We start from the raw sequence: 22,752 nt of genomic DNA on the forward strand, positions 1-22,752 counted from the left end.
GCTGCGTGCAGATGGCCTTGAAGAAGACATTTGACAGAGAAACCTTGACTAATACATTTTGAGCTGGCTGGATGCAGAGAAAACCTCCGCTAAGAGATGCACTATTCTATATAACAGAATAAAGGCCTATATGATAAGAGTGACTAGACAAACTAAGAGTGACAACTGACCACATTATCATGCAAAAACCGTGTCTTGGGTTGGGTCAGCCAGCTACAAGATTTGTTGGTCAAGGTTTCTCTGTCAAGTGTTTTCTTTGAGGTCATCTGCATCCAGACCTACTTCCTGATATTACTTTGTATTTTTGTCTATAAAGACTGTTTCCCAACATCCGTGCCTTGCCTTTGTTTGAATACTAACGCCGCACCTCACGTGACAATCAATTGATTCATCAGTTATTATGCTTTTTGCTAGCACCACTCGACATTTTAAAATTCAGCAATTTTGAAGCTTGATTGATTTGCAATGGAATCCTAGTCTTGCTTCGTGGGTCCAATATGAATTCCTAGCAGGTACCCATACTGCATTACCCCACTTTCTGCTCCAAATATTGCTGCAGTGAAGCAATCAAAGTGTAATACTAGTATATCCTGACTCTCAAATTATTTTTCGATGATGGCCTGATCTCATTGCGCTTTGTCCAACGCCCACTCTATTGACGACGAGAGAGGATTTCATGTTTTTATATATGTTAGTGTGTGTTCTTCATACTCTATATGTTTATTAATGTTTATATAATGGGCTAAAGATGCAGCGCTGTTCCTCCAGTTGATTAGATTCGTTAAGCTAAGCACCAACCCTCCAGGGCCCGCTGCCTCTTCTTTGTGAGATTACCAGAGCACAGCCACGGTTTGAATATGAATACAACATGAATATGGATGTGAATGGATGTGCTAACGACTATTTGTGTTCATGCCTTTAAAATGTGCACCAGGAAAGTGTGGAACTTGCTCTGTAATTGCCTCCAGGAAACGCACGGTTGGTAGTCTAGTTGAGTTGGGCTGCTCGCGTATTCTGTGACGCTTTGAAGCCTTATCTGAGCATGGCGGGGTCAGCGAGGTTTTCGCAGTTTGTGTTCGACAATGTATCTGCAAAAGACATACGCACGCACACACACACACACATTGGCATTCACAAAGTCGGTGTTATACAAACACTTGACACGTTGCGTATCCCGCCAGACAATATCTTCAGGGATGTTCAAAATGTATGCGGAGTGAGAGGACTGGATTGGTTGAAGAGTGACCTTTGCCCCGATAAAACTTCAGTGTCAACGACTCAACTAGTGGTTGGCATTTTATGCTTTGGCATGAAGTACGAGTAAGTCAACAGGTGCCATGATATGGATTCACTGCCTTGTATTGTAAAAGCAGCACTATTATGTAGCAGCTGGAATATTGCAATATAAGAGATGGTTAGCTTACCACAACATGCAAGTGTATCGCGTTGAATTGCATTTTGCTTTTGGCTATACCATAAGGAGAGACACCATTTTTTTCCGGAAGAGACTGACGGCAGCAAGAAAATAAGACTGCAGCGTCCTGAGCTAAGACACAATAACGTAGCATAAGCATGTGAGTTTAATTTGGTCCTTTATAATTGCATATCCTCTAATGCGACGACAAATCTTGACCAATGAGGAACCAGCTGGGGTTGATGTCACTGATATGGTATCAGCTTGACACACAAAACCATCTTAGAAAGAAGAGTACCGCGGAAAAGGTCGTGAGAGCCCGCGCACCGGACGTAAAAGACTATGTAGTGTAACAGTTCCCCTTCCACCAACCATCTTCTCTTCCCATTTTTTGGGGTTTAGGTCCCTCAGGACTGCTTATATCGGTTTATAGATTAGCAAAGTAGACACTTCATTAACAGTCTCATCTAGTCACAATCTCATTGTTTTCAGAGAGAAACCGGTCGTGTCAGAGAGTCTGATGGTGCACAGGCTTTTTGTGTGTGTGTGTGTGTGCAGCTTAGGCTGTTCTCCCCTGCCGCTGGTTTGGTTTAACCCCCAAAAATGAAGCTGTGTAAAATGTACGGATGACACTCTTTCCCACCATTATTAATCAACACAGGATTTCATTAAAAAAATAATCCAAATCCGCTGTTGCAGTACTGTACCTTGACTTACGAGTGCCACAATTTCTGAGTTTTTTAATATGGGCTGTCGCTTGGTTTTGTTGCGCTTTGGTTCGCTTTGTGTTGCAACCAAAGTTACAGTTACAAGAAAGCTTCAAAATACACCAGGCTTAAATTAACCCTTTAAATACTATTATCATAGCAGTTTTTATTTTTTATTTTTTCTATCGACGCAAAGCTCCACTCCTCCACTTTCAGAATATGTTGCGAGCGCAAATGATTCCGGAGTTACGGTGATTTGGAAAAACATGCGTCATCTACAGTCTCCTCTCTAACACACCGCTTGCCCCTCCTCCACACATAAAAATCTGCCGTAACGTATAAAATAGCTACCGTAACGTATTTGGTATCATTGCAAAGCGCCGCTTCTCCGCTCTCAAAAACCGTTGCAATTACATTGCTAGCACAAACTGTTCTGGAGTTACGGCGATTTGAATTCACTCCCCTCCATGACGCACGACTCCTCCACACGTCTGCCAGCTACCGTAATGTATCTGGTATGAACGTAAAGCTGCAGTGATTTGAAAAGCATGCATATTTTCCTGTTAGGGACGACAAGTTCTTATTCAGAATTAAAAAGCTTGAAGCTCACTAATGCAATTTGTTGTTATTGAACTAGACGAGCAGTGAAACACAAATAAAAAATTCAAACGCTCACAAGAACAGACACTAACACTAATCTTACCCACATGGTAAATGGCCAAGTAGAGCTGGAGTCCAAGGTCCTGACGATGAACCTTAAAGGCAAACAAATACAGAGTGTATGTCGTCGACTTCAGCTTAATATCCACTTGATAAAACAGGTTTATTTCTTTACCTTCTCATTTTGTTGTTATGCTGGTATTTTTACAATTCAGTGCTATTTTTCTTCATTAAGATCATGTAACAAGATTTTGTTTTTTGGAGGACTGGAACGGAATAGGAATATTTATTTGATATATCAATGAGTACATACATTGAGGTACGAGCTTAGTCATGGAGCAGATTAAACTTGTAAGTCAAGGTACCGCTGCAGAGCTCCACTAAGGCAAGAAACACAAATCCATATCCATCTACCTTATTGATTATAAACAGGTTGATTTCTTCCACTTTGGTACCAGCTTGACCCGATGCAAGTTCATGGCAATGGCAAAAGGTGCCAATAATTTTCTGAATATTCATCAAATGCACCCGTCCACACAGTTAAATGGAAATTATGGCGGTGTTCCTTACGTTTTTATTTTATTTTACACAAGCTGAAAAAATGTTTATCTTTTATTTAAAAATAAAAAAAATCTTACAAAATACTTAAATGAGAATTCTCTCTACTTACAGTCAAACAAGATTTAAAAAACACAAAAATAAAAATGATGTTTGATATTACCTAGAATAAAAAAAATACTGTAAATAAAAAGAAACCTTGCACACATAACTAGTTCCATTTTGTGTTGATGGTAGACAGATTGGTGTGTTTTACAAGTGAGGGTGGAGTGAAATCTGTTTATACCTCCCAAAAAAGACTGGCAGCGCAGACTGGCAATGGCTCATTTGCCTCACCTGCTGCTTTGCTGGATGGCAGCCGGCTGACTGACTGAGCAGTGAACCTTTCCCTTCAACTGAGTTGTTTTCCTCCTCTCTATTATCTCCCCTTCAATCGCAATTTCATGTCATGTAGCAAAGATTGCATGTTTAGTAAATGTGGATCTTTAGTCGAACCGAATCAGTGAATTTGGTGAAGGGCAGGATCCAAATGGAAAACAAACAATTTTTGAACTCTTTAACAGTTAAAAAAACATATGACACTTTTTTTTTTGTACAAAGAAGCTTCTCCAGCTTCCTCCTGGGACGAGGGGAGGGAAAAACAGTCCTCATATTTGAAACACTTCATGAACTCCATGAATAAAAATGACCAGTGTTACACAAAAAGGTCACCAGCAACCCTTTCTCTGTGTGGTACACCTCTCTTTATATCAACTGTGTTTATCGCCATGGTTACAAAGAAAACAGTCATGGTTAGGGAATGGTCACACCTTTACTATTTCTATCTACCTTTTCCACCAAACTGTGCAGTTCTGTGTGGTTTGCGTAGGTACGGGTCAGTAGCTGCAGCTCTGATTATTTTCTATTGTTTTATTTCCAGCTGTGGACTGAAAAGCCTAACAGATATCTGCATGGCCTCCATGAATATTATGACAACTTAAGAAAACAGCATTTGTTGTGTTATGCCCTTGTCGTCTTTGTGTACAATAGAGGTGGCGGGCATGACAGTTTAGCTCGTATGCTACCTTTCCCTTTATTTAGAGGGAAGGTTTGTGGAATTGGCAGCATGACAAGGCTCTGTACACTGATTAAAACACAGCGGTATGATTTATAAGGTTTATTAACTCACACAGACGCGCACACATGCATATGCACACAAAAACGGTCAGATGGCCGTGACTATAACTGGTTCTGTCCTCCGGGAAGTCTTTAATTGGTCACAGTTCTTTACCATCTGGGGTTGGTGTGACGTACGGAGGGAGGGATGTAGAGATGCGGGATCCCGGCAAAAAAATAGAGGAGAGGAAAGGCAGCACAGCACAGTGATGAAACCTATTTGGGTTTTAATACTGGCAACCCGTCTGCAGTGGGAATCATGATATGCTTGATCAATGCTGTTTATAGTGTCACAGCGTACCACTGCACATGGAGAACCCTCGCGCATCGGGTAGATTAGATAATTGCTGTCGTGGTATTTGTCAGTTTTTTTATGTGTGTATGCATGCCGGGGTGAGGTTTCATGTGAATGCTGGCACTCTTCGCCAAATCCCACGTGTCCCTACAACCTTGGGGACTGCAGGGACGTGGAAGACAAACAGTCAGTGCTGGCTGTCTGATGGAGAAAGTTGCAGCTGGTAAAGATGGCAAGGAGGGAGATGCAGAATGGAGGGGTATTTCGTGCATGTTTTAGGCGTAGGGGATAAATCTTTGATGTTATGAAGGATTTTAGTCAACGATAGCTTTGCGCACAGCTCTTCTCAAACACTCTTAGGAAGATTTGTCTTTCATACTCCCACCTCTCTTCAGACTACCCCTCCTTACGCCTTGCCATTTAATCTCCCACTTACTCTCCATCTCACCAACACACTCTCAGCCTCATTTCCTGGCTGGGCCTCAGTGAGAGGTAATGTCATAATTGTTTATATACCTGTGTGTGTGCTTGCGCGTACATGTGCACGCATTTTGTTAAATCCTCCTCTTGTGCCTTTGTATAAACAGTGTCTCATATTTGAGTCTTCTCACCGCGAATCCCTGTCTTATCGCAGCACTCAGCTTTATAAATCCACGTCACCATTCTCCCTCTACAATAACAAAAGCCTACCGTTTCTTTATTTGCCCAGTGCGCACTTCAGTCCTCTCCCACTTTCTGCCATTGTTACGCCGCTGGATCGTGCTGTCCCATTAGGGAGTGGACATATGCAAGACTCTAGACATGAAAAACTTGTGAGAAGACTGAAAAGTGCAGCACCTAGAGTCCGGCATATAGCCAAGTCTTTGCTTGACTTTTTGTAAAATCTCCTATTTAACTATACTAAAAAGCAGAGGTGGGCAATTTATAAAAAGGTCCTGCTCCGTCATTCGTCAGAGTAAGGGCACCTTTCAGTCATCATCAATCCATCGTTTTATTTTAACCATGTTTCCGTTATCACTTCGTCACAACTATTTTAGGACCGACAGATAAAGGTGGGCATTCCATCAGTACTGGCAGACGGTCTGTCATTAATCAACAAATGGGCGTCCGTCAGTGACGGACTGAGAGGTCTATTGGTACTTGACCCGTTTAGGGACGATTACACTGACGGATGTAAACTCAGTTCTTAGTCCATCATTTTTTATAAGCTTCTCATCATTTGTTAGGAAGTGATGGACGCACGGGTTTCCGCCCACCACTGCTAAAACTTTACTATGTACATAAATACATTTTGCAGTCTATGAACAAAGTCCAAATACTTTCACACAACCCCAACTGGCATCCTCACACGGCTACAACAGTTAAAACTACCATCAGGTATTATATCTCTGTGGGATTACCTGGCACAATACAAAGCCGGTGTGGCAGTTGAAGTCTTCATCAAGCGCTTAGTGGGCTTACCACTAGGCCACCTATGGAATCAATCTGTATTACATTAATGAGGAAAAGATAAGCCCCTTGTGTATATATATATATATATACACAAACCATTTATAATTGCAGTCACAACACTGTTCTAGATAAACTGCATGTATGTAGAGTAGTGCTTGGGGATATTACACTGGCCTTGTTAAGTACTATGTCAACAAGCATAGCAACATAATTGTGGAATGATTTTACTTCTTAGTGAAAAAGGCTGCTGATCTACTCCCACTTGATATGGTTTGAAGCATATAAATGAAGTAAAAAAAAAAATAGTGAAGGTGAAATGAAGACTGCCAGAAACCTCAAATACCTGAGCTATTATCTAGGATCTAACAACAGACATTCAAAAACATATTTATTGTGACATATTTCTACCCTTGTTCAGTTCATCTTAACACAATATGAATTAGTGGCGAATCCTAATCTTCCTGCATGAGTTGTGTAGGCGGGATGGTGATAGCTGCATCAACTACACAAAAAGTATGACATCATATACCAGCGCAATGCAAACCAACCCGCCGATGAATTTGACTAAAAAGGAACGTGACACTGTAAACAATGGATAAGAATGGAGGATATCCGGCGTTTTGTCTTCTAATTCTTTGCGTGTCGCTATTTATGTGAAGAGGAAGACAAGCTATATTTGAGAAGAGGCGCTTCATGTCAGTTCAAATTATTCAGATTGTCGCATGGAGGAAAGATTTTGTCAACAAGTCAAAGGGCCGAGGATTATTTGGCTGCTCGTTTTAGGTGCAGTGACTAAGCCATAGCGTAGCACTTTTTGGCAGCTTTCATTAGAGTAACAACTGTCTTTTTGTACATCTCATAACTTTGGAAACTGGACTGGACTTCTGGGCTTTAAGGGGGACCCAATGTGGGTGTGGCACTTTACCTTGGACATCAATGTGAAGGACAGTTTTCACTTTCAAACATTGCTTCCTAGTGTGAAGCCAGTTCAAGCCAACAGCCCCCCCCCCCAAAAAAAAAAAGTCTTACTGACAAGAACAGGAAGGACGGCAAATAAGCTGTGATCAGAGCAGTCCAATAAAGGGCATTTGATTGCTGGAGGCAGAGAAGAGCCAAGATGCAAGCTGTGCCCACAGTCAAGTGCTTGATTACTGAGTGGAAAGTGCTAACAAGGAGATCTAATACATCTTTTTTAATGAATACTGACTTGTGGGTGAGCCCAGATAGGAGACAACATCAAGGTTAGTCTAGAGGTTGAGATTTCAGTTCAACTGGACCAACTACTAATTAATGACTTAGCAGTTTTATTGTTATACCAGACATGATCTTGATCTGGGATCAGGTGAAATCGGTGTAAAGTTTAACCTCTTGGGTTGAAAACAGTCATTTGTATTGTCAATTTGTTTTGCTGTCACGGAAATGTGGGGTCATGTGGGGGTTTAAGTAGATGCTTGATGATGTTGCTCATAGCCTATAGGACGACTGCAAATATTGAGTCTTGATTGGGACCCATCACATCATTGTTGTTTGGTCTGTGATACGTCTCCGACACTATACCGGAAGTCATCAAGTAAGAAAAAAGCCCGCTTAGACGGCCAAAGGGAAAGGGATTTATTATAAATAGTAAAAATACAAATAAGCAATTAGCTCAAACTTCCACCATCATAGACTCTTTAAAAGACATGGAGGCATTGTTTAAAGTACCATCTGAACTTTTTGTAATATTATATCATACACCTACCTTTATCATGGTGTAATGTAAATGAGAGTTGTATTTTCCATTCCGACACTTAGCATTATTAAAAGTACGTAACTTAAAACAATAAAAGCAGTAAAACACATTCAGGTGTAAATTCTTCTTTACAGAACGCCCCCTTTTAAGGCTGGGCTTTTTTTTCCTTTTCTTTTTATTAGTATCTTGAAAAACCAAGATGTCCAAGCACAGTTAATCCTTGCCTTTTCCTGGAGCCTTTTTTTTTTTAGGTGGCATGACGAGTTTTTGCTACATGAGAGGTGTATTTTTTTTTATTAGAGTCATCACCATCTAAAAGTACTGCACTTTATGGTTCAACCCATAGTCTTTAAGCATACGTTATGCCTTGGTAATTGGGTTTGACCTTCAATGTGCTCTTTCGAAAAAGGAGGCAAGTTGTAAGTACTTATTCCGTTGACCTGAAGCAGCGGAGTCACACGTCTTCGAAGCATCAGTTAGGTGAGTCAAAGAGCAACTGCGTCAGTCATTTATACAACTCGGTGGGTTGCTGAATTGTTGGACTTGAAAGCATTGTATGTTGAGAGGGTCCCCTGCTAGGAGGGGACAAGCTGACCGGTCATGACGCACCTCTCCCGCTGTATAATGAGCTGTAATAACCACAGGGGGTTAGCTCTGTGTATCCTTTTCCACACACATACCTGCCTCGGATGCTGCTGTTTTTTACTAGTCTTATGACTCACGACCCAAACTAAAAAAGAATCAGGAGTCATTAAATGATTAGTTAGTGAGTGTCTCAGAATTCAATAAAAATGTTCATGCTGTGTTCTAAGAAAGTCTTTTAAGAGGACACGCTGATGGAGGAAGTAGACAAAGAAATATGTGATAATTGGGTGCAGAAGAGCTAGTAGGCGAGGAAGGGAAGGGTGCAGGGACAAGGCGTGGGTGCGGAGACAGACGAAAAAAGCTCCAGTGAGGAGTAAATGGGACAGAGCCTAAAGAGGGATGACTGTTTGGTGACACCAGAAAGAAAGCTACCGAGACCCCTTTTTATTAAATGAAAGGCTCTTCCTTTTCGTCGTCGACCTCTGAGCTGTTGTGGGGGACGCCGCCAACACCCGCTTCCCCCCTCCACAGAGGGCAATGTTCCATTAGTGAAGGACCTCCCACCTCCAAACTAAAAAATCTCATAACGGCTTCTGTAAGATCGCTCATATCCTACCACTTTTTGGGATTTCATCTGGCTTCACATTTTCCAAATATTGGATATGTGCTGAAACATCATTAATCAGACTTTGTATCATGCCGACGCAACTTTCAGCTCATAGCGCCTCATTTGTTAAGCATAGTCGTGAATCCATTTGTTTTCATTTGGACTTCAGTTTGCCTCATAAAACCTCCAAATTAGCCAAGTTTGCATTATGGAATTTTTTTTCTCAGCCTCTGATCCTCATAGGTAAACTGTTAATGCATTCTTATTGCAATATTTTACAAAAAAAGCCTTTAATTTCCATATTCTGAGCTGAGACGTCACAGCAACTTATAAGAAGCTCACTTACTAAAGTTATTAGGAAATAATGGACTATATTTAAATATATTTACTGTAGCTTGTTTTCTTCTCCCTTTGTATATACTGGTCTGCATCAAAAAGTAAACACAAATGACACACGTAGTTCTAATGTATGGCATCTTTGAGTAAATTTTGAGTATCGTTTAATATCTCAAGGCCGGGCCGAGTGTCCTCTGTTTTTGAAATCAAAATATGGTCTCCTTACCCGAAAGAATCTGAGACTTTCTGAGGTTTTACCGCATATTTAAGTGTGCAAGCATTTTTGGTTTGAAATACGGTTTTCACAAAATAACAATCAGGTATTATATTACTATTACTGTATTATATTTTTTTTGTAATGTTAAATTACCCCAAAAAAGAGAGAGAAAAAACAGGAGCATTTGAAGAGCATTTGAAAAGCATTTGGAAAAAAAGGGTTTAGGTTCACAATGTGGATAACGAGGTCCACGGTTTACTATGTTTTGTTCTCTCTATGTTATGTTTGTTTGTTTTGTCTGAAACGATGCGGTGTTAATGACACTACCTTTATCACCATATTGATATTTTATTTCCAACCTTGTTAACATCATATCGACCATAAAACTAAAATGCTGCACTACTGCACATGCCTATGTACTGGATCCTGTTGTTATCAATACCTGATGCAGTTATATTAATGCTGTACCGTGACAGATAACGCAACGTAATATACGGTACCTGGATCTCGATATCAACACTTCATCGCCCTCATATAAAAAAGTCAAACCCGTCATGCACACATACTGACTGCAGATAGTGACGATCAGTATCTGATGCGGTTGTAGCGAGCGGTAACGTTTTGCAATATCTACATTTTGTAATGCTAATGTAACATTTACTCTGCTGAAATGCTTTCAGCAATATGAAGCTCTTTACTGCCTCAAAAGAAATCGGCAATGTCAACATTGAATATTTGACATCTTGCACAGTGTTTGTGCACATCCGTGAGCAAACTAATAATTCCCCTGTTATGGTTTCATACGCATTCACTGTTGACCCAATTATACACAAGGGTTATTAATGGGCTCATTATTGTTTTCACCCCCTACACTGATTTTCCTTTTCACTAAAATCATGATATGAATTATGAACATTAGAAAGCAATTAAGTTGCTTGTTTGGAAAAGACTAAACCAATTTGTTGAAGAACAGATTTAGATTTGTGTAGCATACTAAGTATGTCATTAAAACTAAAATTAGTGTGAAAATGTAAACAAATACTAAAAGGCCTGCTGAGTGAAACCAAAGTTGATTTACAGTAGAATAGTGTAACTTCTCTTTTCTGGACCAGTAGCTTTGATGGATGCTGGCATTTTGCCGCGAAGAGAGCATCATAAATTCACAAGAGAATATCACACGCAGCATTTTGGCACCAGAGCCTACCAATCATACACTGTACATAATATTGCTGGACTGGATTGTATTAAATTATTACATCGAGCCGTGCTTTTGAGGCCACGTGTGATAATTGCGTGACATAAGACTTGAGAAGAAGCTTTAAAAGCAGCGAAAGCGATGAAGCGGTGCACTTCATCTAGGTTCCACTAAGTTGCCAGGCTCCTCTGATCATGCTCGTGTGTTGTATTATGGATGTAACCCCTGCTGAGGACCTAGCTTGCACACTGCAGCCTTCAACTTTTTGACACCAAACCCCCTGACCCAACCCATCGCCCCCCTTTTCTTGCTGCTGATTTCTCCTTTGGCACGGCTCCTTATTAGGTTTACAACTCCTGAGGAGAGTTTGACATGTCGAAAATGGTGTTACAGTGGTTAGTTTGATGACGTGTTTGATTTGCCAGCTTCCCATAAGGCTACAAAGAGAATACAGTAACCCCCCCTCCTTTGGGATTACATTTTAGAACATTCTCATAATACGTGAAATCCACAAAATACAAATAACCTATTAAAATACAATATAGGCATGTTTTTATAGCATTTACAACATTGGATTTTTTAAGGTATTTAAATAAAGACTTAAAATAATGTAAGCAGGTAATGATTTGATTTGATTTGTGTTTACAGTAAACAAATGCCGTTTTACAAACTTATCACCTCACAATATATATCAATAATCCTACCCATTACAAAATGAATATGGAGGACCAAAAGTGCCAAAATGAAATAAATGAATACACCATTCATTTATTAATTAAATATGGAATTAAATAAACCAATAAATAAATACGTGTCATTAATTAAATTACCTACATATATAAATATATATCGAATTATTTCTGTGTTTAATTATTTCATGTTCCTGTGTTGCAGCGTTTCATGAATTTATTTTATCTGTCAAACTCTCCCTTCAAGAGGTTAGAAACATGGCAACTGCGGTGATGGATTTTTTTTTGCTGATATAGAGTGATCAAGTCTTGTTATTGTGCAAAACCAACGTAAAAATAAAAGCAATATTTCTTCCCCTCAGGATGCAATTCCGACACAAAAGCGAGTGGCCCTGTACTTCCACCTTCCTTTTCTTCCTTTTACCGGGCGGGGTCACATGACTACAGTAAATGCGAAAAAAGTGACTTCCATTTCAACACGTCTCAAAAAGCACCTCGTGAGAGCGTAAATCTGAGTCTCATGGTATTGCACCTATTGAAATGGATTTGCCTTGACTTGGTGAGCAGGGAGACCAATCAGGTGTTAGGACCTGCCCACCAACCTTTGATAGGGGAGTTTGACAGATAAAATACATTTATAAAACACCGCAACACAGTGGCCATGAAATAATTAATTATATATATATATATATATATGAGAGAGAGAGATTTACAAATAATTATAGGTAATTAATTAATGACACATTTAATAACACATTGATTGATTTAATTCCATATTTAATTAATTAATTAAATGTTTAACTAATTATTTAGTGGTGTATTCATTTATTTCATGTTGACACTTTCGGTCCTCCATAAATGAAGCCATTACTTTCTGTAATCTTAAAAAGATGGATTACCACAGATAACATTCTGTCATTTTCAACAAAAACCGTAGCTGCGCTGAAAATGCAGTACTTCCCGTTTTGTTGTTCTTTCAAATTTATACCGCTTCAAACTAAACAGACATGCCGTCGTGTAGCTAATGGTCGAAAGTGTAATTGCTAGGGGTGGGAATCTTTGACTGTCTCACGATTTGATTCCGATTTTTGGGGTCTGCCATTCTATTCAGAATTGATTTTCTCTAAAAACAACATGTACATGTATAAAAGTAAAAGTTTCCTAAAGCTCTGACACTTGAATTGGTGCATACAAAAAAATATGTTTACAACCAAATTATATATATGAACAACATAAAGTGAAGCACTAACATCTTTAAGAAAGGCAAACTATATCTGCACAACATTAGAGCTGTTTTTATCTGTAAGGGATAAGGCTACTTGATTAGGGATGCTGAAGGGGACTGCAGCAAGGCTTGTATCCTACATTTAAGATGCATAAGGGATACATTGAGGGCATTATTTAGAGGATAATCTAAAGTCACTACACATTTGAATAGCACTACAAAATGGCAAATTCACAGCTATCGCTGACACTCGCACACAATTGTACTTTGGTCACATGCCTTGCTAGTGACCGTTCAATATTTTCCAGTATTTTATTTTTCAATGATTCATCGACAACTAATCAATTATCAAATTTACCGATAATTATTTTTGAAAATCATTTCATGTTTAATTTAAAATAGTCCAAGATCATGGAAAGTCAGCCTCTCAACAAGAAATAGTCTCAGATTTGTGTGGTCCTCTATAAAAGCGGGTGGTTCTGGAATTTATTCCCCACAGTAATCCGACATTGTTTTGTGCGTCGGGTAGCTCAATGCGTGTAAAACAAGACTTTCTTTGTTCCTCATCTTTGTACTCCCATTTAAACCCAAATTATGCCATCTCCCCATTGTACCTCCTCATCAGCCAATCGAGAGACTCAACAGCAACCTCAAGAGGTGGAGGATTTTGTAGCATGATGATGGATAACGAGGATGTCGGTGACAGGTGTAGGCGAGGCTGGTGGCGTATTTATCCCTAATTGTGCTGCGTCCTGACCCGGTACACCTGCTTGAGTTGCGGCCGCCCTGCCTCGGCGATGAGGCTTACGATTTTGAGCGGAGGCTCGCCCCCGCGCTCGGTCGTCCTCTCAGCACTTTTCTCCGTTTCACCAAGTAATTAACATTAATTGCCCTGCTGGCTTCGCCAAATGGCCGTTTGAGTTGCACCAACACGCCGACACTTAACACGCCGCCGCGCTACGTAAATTGGTACCCACTTCAGCTGTGTCTGAACATCTGCTGCACTCGCCCCCTGTGAATGCTTCTCTTGCCAAAATGTACTCATTAGTCAATTTCATTGATATTTTAGATGAGATAAAACATTTAAACATCGAAATTTGTCTCTATTCACCATGTTTAAGCCCACGTACAGTTGCAACATTGTCCGCTCCGGGGTCGTTGGTCAACTTTGTCAGGATTTAGAATACATTTTGCCCATAGGATGTAATTTAAATTGAATTGATTCATTCCAAGAGCCAAATGTTGCCATCATAAAATGTTTTTGAGTTTTACAGGCAGTGTTTAAAGTAGCCTTTTAAAAGTATTTTAATCCAAGGTTCTTAAACCACAGACCATATTGAGTCAAGCTCACACTGAAATCCTTTGTTATTTGTTTCTTCCAACCGTAACTTTATAATGCATTGAACAAAGTGCAAGGAAAGAAGTTTGGATGCATGGAAATATACAGGTCACATTGGATAAATCATCTATTTTCACCCCATCTCATCTTTGCAAACGTCTGTTTTTGTGTCTTTCCCCCACCTGCTTGCACATCCTCATGCGTGGACTTAAAAGGGCGTCTTGAGCAATGACGAGCGTCGCTCACTTCAGAGGTTTGATGTGAGGAGAAGATCGGCTAGGAGGGAAGATTAAAGCAAAAATAAAAAAATGAAGCTGAGGTAGACCAGGAGGGAAGATTTATGGTGGTCTGACAGCCTCTGTGCCCGTCAAAAAGACAAAATAAGAAACGGAATGTTTATATTTTTTCCTTCACGCTCAAGCACAACAAACCCAAAATGTGAAGGATGATCAATCAAATTCAAATTCAATATTAAAAATGGAATCCCGGCAGAAAAATATGTGATTTAAGGATCTCAATCTAAATACGATTTTTGTGGCTAGACCCTAAAAGGCAAGGACGCACATTTGGTAACAAAAAAACAAAATGCGCACCACATACCTCACCTCACTATAAGGCAGGAGAGTCTAGATATCATTTGATTAGCTAAAAATACCATTATTATAATAACATTTTAATGGGCTACATATTAGCCGAGTAGTTAGTAGGGCTGGATACAACCTCACGATACAATGCGCATCACGATACAGCGGTCACGATGCAAATATGCATCCCGATATATCCCGATACATGGCCTTCAAAAAGCAATACGTATCCTAATAGTTTATGCAAACTGTCATATGTACAGTACACCTAAATAAAATTTTTACTATGCTGGATGGCAAAAATATTTTCTTCTTGTAATGTAAGCAGCACTTCCGGTTTTCCGGTTTCAGCTGGGATAGGCTCCAGCATCTTAAGCACAGATCTGAGGAGAAAAAAAAAAAACTTTCTTTCTTGACTACTAACTAAGAGGAATGTTTCAAGAGTTTTTACATTTTTATGACATAATCAATGTGCAAGCCATTTAATGGATTCATTGTTGAAAAAAATACATACCTAAAACAAAAACAAAAATAAATCCAGACTCTTACATAAAATAAACTGCTGAAAGAATAAATGAATGCATAACCCAAACCAGTAAAAAAAAAAAAAAGGAACCGTCTTGGAATAAATATTTCAAAGAGTCATTTATAGGACAAAAACACCACAGTGAAAGGGGACACCACATAGATCTGAATTCAATAGAAGAATGTAATTTCTTTGAGCAAATAAAGATAATTATATTGGAAAAGTTAAAAAAAAAAGTTTTATATTTAGGAGGAAAAAAATTAGGGTGCCCTATGAAGCGTTAATAGCCTTAATGAATACCTTATTCAGTGTGGATTAGCCATATAGAACCACATTTTCCCCAACAATCACTTAGGATTTGGTCCACAATCAAGCTTCAGGTACAGACGTACAGTATGTATGACATATAGCAGCAATAGTTGAGGGATTTTAAGTCACTCGCTATGTTGTCTAAAGTGACAGGATAAAGTGTGTGTGGTTGTGCCCGGGAATGCCATCTCATTCTGCTCCTAATCCACTCCCAGATTGAGGTCAGTGGGGCCATTGCAAGATCTCCACAACCGCGGTCTCTGCCCCTCAGAAATGCTGAGATTTGGTGAGGTGCTCTGATTGGTCTGTTATCCCTGACTGATCTGTCTCTAAATCTGATTGGTCAAGGGGTCTGAGGACTAGTGCCAATGTTAAATGTCTCTATAAGAAGTGTGGCCATGGGCTGTGAAGCATCAACTTGCGGAATTGTTTCAGTCCAAGGAGATTTAGAGAGGGGTTCAAATAGATATTGGAGGGACGCAGGGGCACACGGTTGCCCCAGTGACGCGCTTGCCGTTCTAAGAGGCCCTGAGCATCATGTGGGAGGGTTGCTATGGCAATGGTAGGTTGTAGCGTAGGTGTGTTGTTGTGGTAACAGTCTCGTGCGGCTGCCGTTCAGGTTCTGATTGCTGAGCATTCAGTCTTTTGATGCGTGTAACTATTTAGGTATTATCCGCTGTAATAACACAGTGATAAATGTTTTATAACACCCTAGAAACTACAATGGCTCTGTTGGGTGCAGACCGCTGCCAAGGCGTATGAAATCATATTGATCGTGATTTATGCAAATATAAAATGATTGGGCGAAGCGATGAACGGGATCTCGTCTCGGCTCAGGGTGTAGAGATGGTCGTCCAGTAACGGGAAGGTTGGCTGTTCGATCCCCGCTCTCCCCAAGTCATGTGACGTTGTGTCCTTGGGCAAGACACTTAACACACATTGCCTCCAGTGCCATTCACACTGGTGTCTAAAAAGGTGTGAATGTTTGGTGGTGGTCGGAAGGGGGGTAAGTAGTTTACTGCCACCAGAGTGTGAATGTGTGAGCGCACGAATAATGCAACCACTGTGAAGCGTCTTTGAGTGTCCCAAAAAGCGCCATATAAATCTAGTTTTTTTGTTTTAGGTTTTTAATTTTGACAGAGATATTTTTGTTTTGATTCAAACAAAACGATAACACAATTATTAGAATGAATAATACATTTAGCCGGTGTATCTTACTTCTTGTCGATTTAATAAAGTGTACTCACAATCAAAATTTACCATTATGTTCTAATCTAGCTAACTAACCCAAAAAAAAAAAATGTGATTACGAACCTAATCCTATCTCACTCACTTATTTTGAGATTTGTGGGACCCTTTATTGCTCGGGGTCCCTAATTTGGAAGACACTAATTTGTGGAACAACAACAGGATTATATCATGCCGATATGGTTCCACTGAAATCCGCTTGCCCAGCGGTAAGACCCATTAAGAGAGTGAGGTTGCCCAGCCAGAAGCCATTATAAACAGAGCCTCTCACTATAAACACTGGCACCGGCCTACTTAGAGTCCCATATTAGTAATTGTATCATACAGGCAACAAAGGCATATATCAGCAGAAAAAGTTTATTGCACCCATGACTAATATTGCCATAATAACTCACTTGAGGTGAGCGAGAAGTGGATGTGAAGATAGTATTCAGTCAAAGAAGTGCAGCAAATTGCTCTTCCATGTGTGGCTATACAGTAGCGGTCGAATGTAGCACCTCATTAGAGGCCTGCTGACTTGGACCCTCCCTTATTGGCCACTTTGTTTTCCCGCTACGTTTATTCTAACAGCATTTCTCACTTGAGCTGCATTAACCACGTTATTGTCTTCTCTCGCCCCTCGTGTCGATCTTCTTCTCTGTGATCTGTCTGACTTTGGCCTAGTTTGACTGCGCCGCTCTTCCTGGCTGGTCCCGCTCTCGGTGTAGCTCCTGTTTTTGCACACGATCCACATGAACACCTTTCCCGCTTATGTGTATTAATGGCTGCTGTTTTGCATCTATCTGACTTGAAATATTTTGAAAAATAGTATCGCTGGCGTCATTAAAGAAATGGTATGGAATATAACATGTTCTCAGGGTGGCCTCCGCTCCTGTAAATACAAATATTTATGACCCAATTAATCACTTGGTGTGTCGCCAACTTGACTAAAGAAAAATGTAAAAAAAAAAAAATGAATAAAATAAAATTAAAAAGTGATGTCCAAGGTTTTTCCTGTATTTTCCCACCCAAATCATATGTACGGTAATACTAAAATACAAAACACAAATATAGATAATAGATTACGTCTGTTTTCAGCATATTTACTACGATTCAGCCTAATGTACATTTATCATGAAATGCTAAACGACAGTGAAGGTTGCCACCCATGTACATTTCTGGCCTCTGGCTAGAAACAATGAATGCAGCTCAAAGTTCTGAGTTGTGCATGTGCACTCTCTGCAAGTTAGGGAAATCAACACAGGAAGCAGATTTGAGGTGTTTGGCTCTTTGTAGCTTTCAAAGGGAACCCATCAGATATCATGTCTTCAGATTGCTGGCAGCTTTACAGAAGTGATGTGGGGTTGCCATGCCAATAACAAACACACGTCTTTCACCTTATTACAAGCGAATGAGCCATCACAGTGACGCGGAAGGTGTTATTTTAGGCACAAATTACAACATACTGTTTCTTTATCTCTGGTAAGATTCATCACACGCAATTATACTTCGACTTGCATCATTTGCTCAATTAACTTGATGTCAGCTTGTGTGCATTGAGCATATTTCTAGGCTCCGTGCCTGCATGCAATATGTGCATATAACAGTAGTACCTTTCTCCTCACAATTGAGGAGGATTCACTCCATAGATTAAAATAGACGGTCCGTTTTCTACATGCTTCAGTTGACACTGATTTTTTTTTTTTTAAATGACCTTCTGTGCTTATTTATATATTCATGCTATTCTCTGGTGGCCTGCGCTGCGGTGAGATGTCAGCACACTGTAGCATGTTCAAGTTGAACATGAAACGGGAGGATATGGGTGGCGCTCGTGTCAGAGGGAGGAAAAATATGTTCTTCCTCCACTTGGTTGCAAATCAGATCTTGAGGCACTTTTCTCGTATATCTGTATGTCTATTTATTTTCACTACGAGTAGACATAAACCCCAAATTGTCTGCTGTAGTCAAGCCAGTCCTGCACATTTAACAGCAACATGCTGTTTCTTTATGGGCTGGGACAGAACACTTAAAATAATGGATCATTTTAACCTGAAACAGCCTCTCCAGCACATTCATTTTGATGTTAAGCACTTCCTACCTGTGCATTCCCTAAATAGATTTGCACATTGTATATGCTGTAACCCTTTGTTGCGCTAGGAACCATATTTGGTAGTCAAATTGGAAGCCGCATGCTTGAGCATACAGAAGGCTTTGATAAAGAAGTAGAAACATGATTTCCCTCGGCTAAACAGAAAACAGGAACACAGGTTATGAAAAAATAAATAAAAATACAAAGACATAGAAGTATTTTTTTATAGGGCTGCGGCAATTGAATATTTTTAGAATTGAGTATTCTGTTGATTACTTCACCAATTAATAGATTAAGTGGATTTAAAAAAAAAAAAAAAAGAACAAAAAAAGAACAAAACCAACACAAATATCCATTTAATGTAGAGGTAGGGCTGGAAGATATGACAAACAATGTAATCTCTTTTTTTTCAGTCATTCAGAACAATTACGTTTTTAATTGATTATAATCTATTAAACCCAACCAACATTTATTTAAAGGTTTCATTTTTTCAAAAATAATTCCTGTGCAAAATGTTGAGACGACAACAATGTTTACATATTCAAAATCAGTTTTAGCATTAACTTAACATTCATAGTTTGTGCTTAAATGCAACAATTAGGAAGTTAGTAGCTATTGCAAATGTGTCTTGTAAACCACCCATCCAGCATTCTGTAACTTGTGCAAAACAACTCACAAAAATATTTGGATGTAACAGAACGTAAGAACAACAGTTTTTAACTCACCAAACCCAAAAGCGTATAAATACGTTTTTAATACTTTGCCCTCCCAAAACGTGTTTATACGTCTTTTATGTATGTTTTAGCTTGAGCATACAGAAGGCTTTGATACAGCTTCTGACATGAAGAGGTGTTTTAAAGCTATGGTCGTTATTACAAAAAACGGCCAGCAGGTGGCAGCATAGTATAATAGATCAGCCAGGGCCATGTTGCAACAAGCTCTTTTTGCCAGTGTTTTCAACAGGTTTGTGAATAATTATGAAATTTAGCTATATTCTAATGCTAATTGCTGCAAAACGGAAACAGATACAAATATACTTTTTTTTCCTAATGAAAGAAGAGACTCTTATCTTTCTTTTGGTAGGTTTCATGTCTTTTATAGCAATAGAACAGAATATTCTGTGGACCTTGCAAAATCTGTCAAAATCCAGTAAAACAGCCGGGAGTGAAGGGGGTAGCTTCAGTGAAAATGGCTGCGAGTGAACAATCCATAAGACAGAACTCGATTTTGCAAATTTTCAACAATTCAATTTTAAAAATGACGATGTATCAAATTAATTCAATTCATTGCCCAGCCCTATGTGGAGGTATTATTGTTATCCACTTGGGGTTACCATCTTGACATTCTGCACTGTACTATCTGCGACTTTTGAGTGTGTGAGTCAGCGAGTGCGAGTAGAGTTTGGCTGTTGTTAGTTCTTGTCCTGTGCAGTGTGGACCAGTGAATGAAAGTGCACCGGCACCTGTCTATCCTTTGCGGAGGCAGTGCAATACATTATGACTAGTGGTGCTAGGCTATGTGAAATTAGCTAATGATGTTTGTTTGCGCTCGTTTTGCTTTGTAGTAGATCTGCTTTGTAGTGGCTCTAACATTAGGACAAATTACAGTCTATATGTGCCCTGACTGGTAACCAATCCAGGGTGTACCCTACCTCTTGCTCACGCAGCCAGGATGTGCTCAGTCTAACTAGTCTGATGGAAGTCCTATCTATTGAAGTCTATTGTAGTTTAGGATTGCACTGTTTTCTTTCATGCTTGTTCGGCCCTCTCTTTACACCATCATCCTATTGAGCCCTGGTCTTAGTTTGTGCCAGCTCAGTTATTTAGTTCTCTCATATATTGTGCATCTTATCCATATGGCACGTTTTCCCCAACTCTGATTACATTTTTTTATTTTCTTGCAGTTATCGCCGACTCGCTGGCAGTATCAGCTCCAGCCCAGACTCTGTCCAAGGTGGAAGGCGATACACTACAGATGACCTGTGAAGTTACCCGGACCACAATGCAACACACTCACCTGTCAGTGGGCTGGTACCTCAAAGCGCCCGATGACGTATCCGCCCCGCCCCAGGAGCTGCTCACCCTGTCGAAGGACTTTGTCCTGCGCTCCGGGGGTCCGTACCGCCAGAGGATGGCAGCGGGGGACCTCCGACTGGACAAAACCAGCGCCACATCCTACCGGCTGACCATCCACAAGCTGCAGCCGGTGGACCAGGGCCTGCTCTACTGCCAGGCTGCGGAGTGGATCCAGGATGCCGACGGTTCTTGGTTTGCCATGACCCGCAAACAGAGTGACAAGACCCCGCTCCGCATCCAGCCCACCGGTGAGTGAAGTAAAGGATGCAGCTTTGATTTCAAAGAGTCAAGAAGCAGATGCACATCGCACATGTGGGCCGGCTTCCTCTGATTGCTGATCAGTCTCTCACACTAAGCTCATTAACTCACTAAAAAGGGCTTATTCAACCTCCACAGACCTCCCACTGATGCATTTGTGTCGCTTTGGTGAGCAACATTAAACGCATAGTCGATGATAGTGTAAATAGCTGTAAACGGTGCGAGTGTGCACAACAGGTGTCTACAGTGTATACGGTCTCCCCACTGTCAGAAGTAGCAGTGCAGTGGGAGCCCTTTTGTGTACCTTAAGGTACAATCTGAAAGGCACTAAGGGATATTTAATGTCAGAAAAGTTATATTACTGGTATCAAAAATATATTTCAAACCCAAACTATTGAGATTTCCTCTTCAATATGGACCAGACAATCAACCATCAAAATGGAAAAAGGCTGTAACAAACTTTTTTTTTTCTAATCTAGTGAAACAAGAATGTCTACTCTTTCTTTTGTGGGAACCTAGACCAGTTGAGATAATCACTCCAACTTGCTTCTTTAGCTAGGACATCTTTAGCTAGGCAGCATCTTGTAGCAACACATAAAATATTTTAAAGGGGAAGTCAACCCAAAAGATTTTTTTGGCAATAATATGTTCTATGCAGCCCCACTAGTCTAAATACGGTATTTTGTTTAATATTACATTATTGTAATATGAGTTAAGCAGCAAATCTCCAGCAGTTTTTATTAATATCATTAATATACCATTTTGCCACTTGCTGACGAGTGATCACAGCTTAGCTTCAGGGTCGTTGCCTGATCCTGAACAACTGTGATGTCATCTTAAGTCGACAGCAATGGGCAAAATAGCTCCCCCCTGAGATGGATAAAAACATCTGGATTTTGCTGCATAACTCATATTCCACAAATGTAATATTAATCACAATGTCATGTTTAAACCAGTGAGGTCACATATAACGTATTCTTGTCAAGAAATATTTAAAGTTGGCTCCCCCTTTAAGTGGTGCATTTGTGAACAGCGAGCCACAACTAGGCAGGGGTTGCTTCCAGTTCGGGAAACCATTGCAAAACTCTTGCTTGCGGGCACGCCAGTCATTGTTCTTCTTGAGTGCATTAGCGTGAGGAACTGTGCCGGCCGTCGGCAACTCCGAGTCCGGTTGGTCGATTGTCTAATGGAGATGACAAAGAGGGGGAGGAGGAAGAGGCAGAAAGGAGGTGTAGGACATCGGGTCAAGTAACATTATGGCGTGGCTGTCTGCTAAATATGCCTCACAATGATTATCTCATAAGTAGTCAACCCCCGTGCTTGATGGATCAGACACAAAGACAGCTTTATGGCTCGTGACCGCACTTCCCACCCGACTCGACCTCCTCACCCCATCACTCGAGCTGTGCCGTCACCCACTCGGAAGAAGTCATTCTTTGTGCGCCTTTTGGAAAGGCCCTTACGTCTGGCTGGTAAACAGCGATGACATTAGCGCCATTATCCAGCCTGAACACGGAC

At 40.3% G+C, this 22,752-nt stretch overlaps 1 protein-coding gene across 3 annotated transcripts in view; it reads left to right on the forward strand.

Moving 5' to 3' along the window:
• Positions 1-22,752, forward strand: part of igsf3 (immunoglobulin superfamily, member 3) — a 106,945-nt gene that overhangs the window by 36,428 nt on the left and 47,765 nt on the right. For all 3 annotated transcript variants that reach the window (XM_077579433.1, XM_077579435.1, XM_077579434.1), the window contains exon 4: positions 20,805-21,224. In XM_077579433.1, the coding sequence (XP_077435559.1) occupies positions 20,805-21,224 (420 nt within the window). The remainder of the gene's footprint in view (positions 1-20,804; positions 21,225-22,752) is intronic.

This window comes from Vanacampus margaritifer, chromosome 11 (assembly GCF_051991255.1).
Source record: "Vanacampus margaritifer isolate UIUO_Vmar chromosome 11, RoL_Vmar_1.0, whole genome shotgun sequence".
NCBI classification, from domain to species: Eukaryota; Metazoa; Chordata; class Actinopteri; order Syngnathiformes; family Syngnathidae; genus Vanacampus; species Vanacampus margaritifer.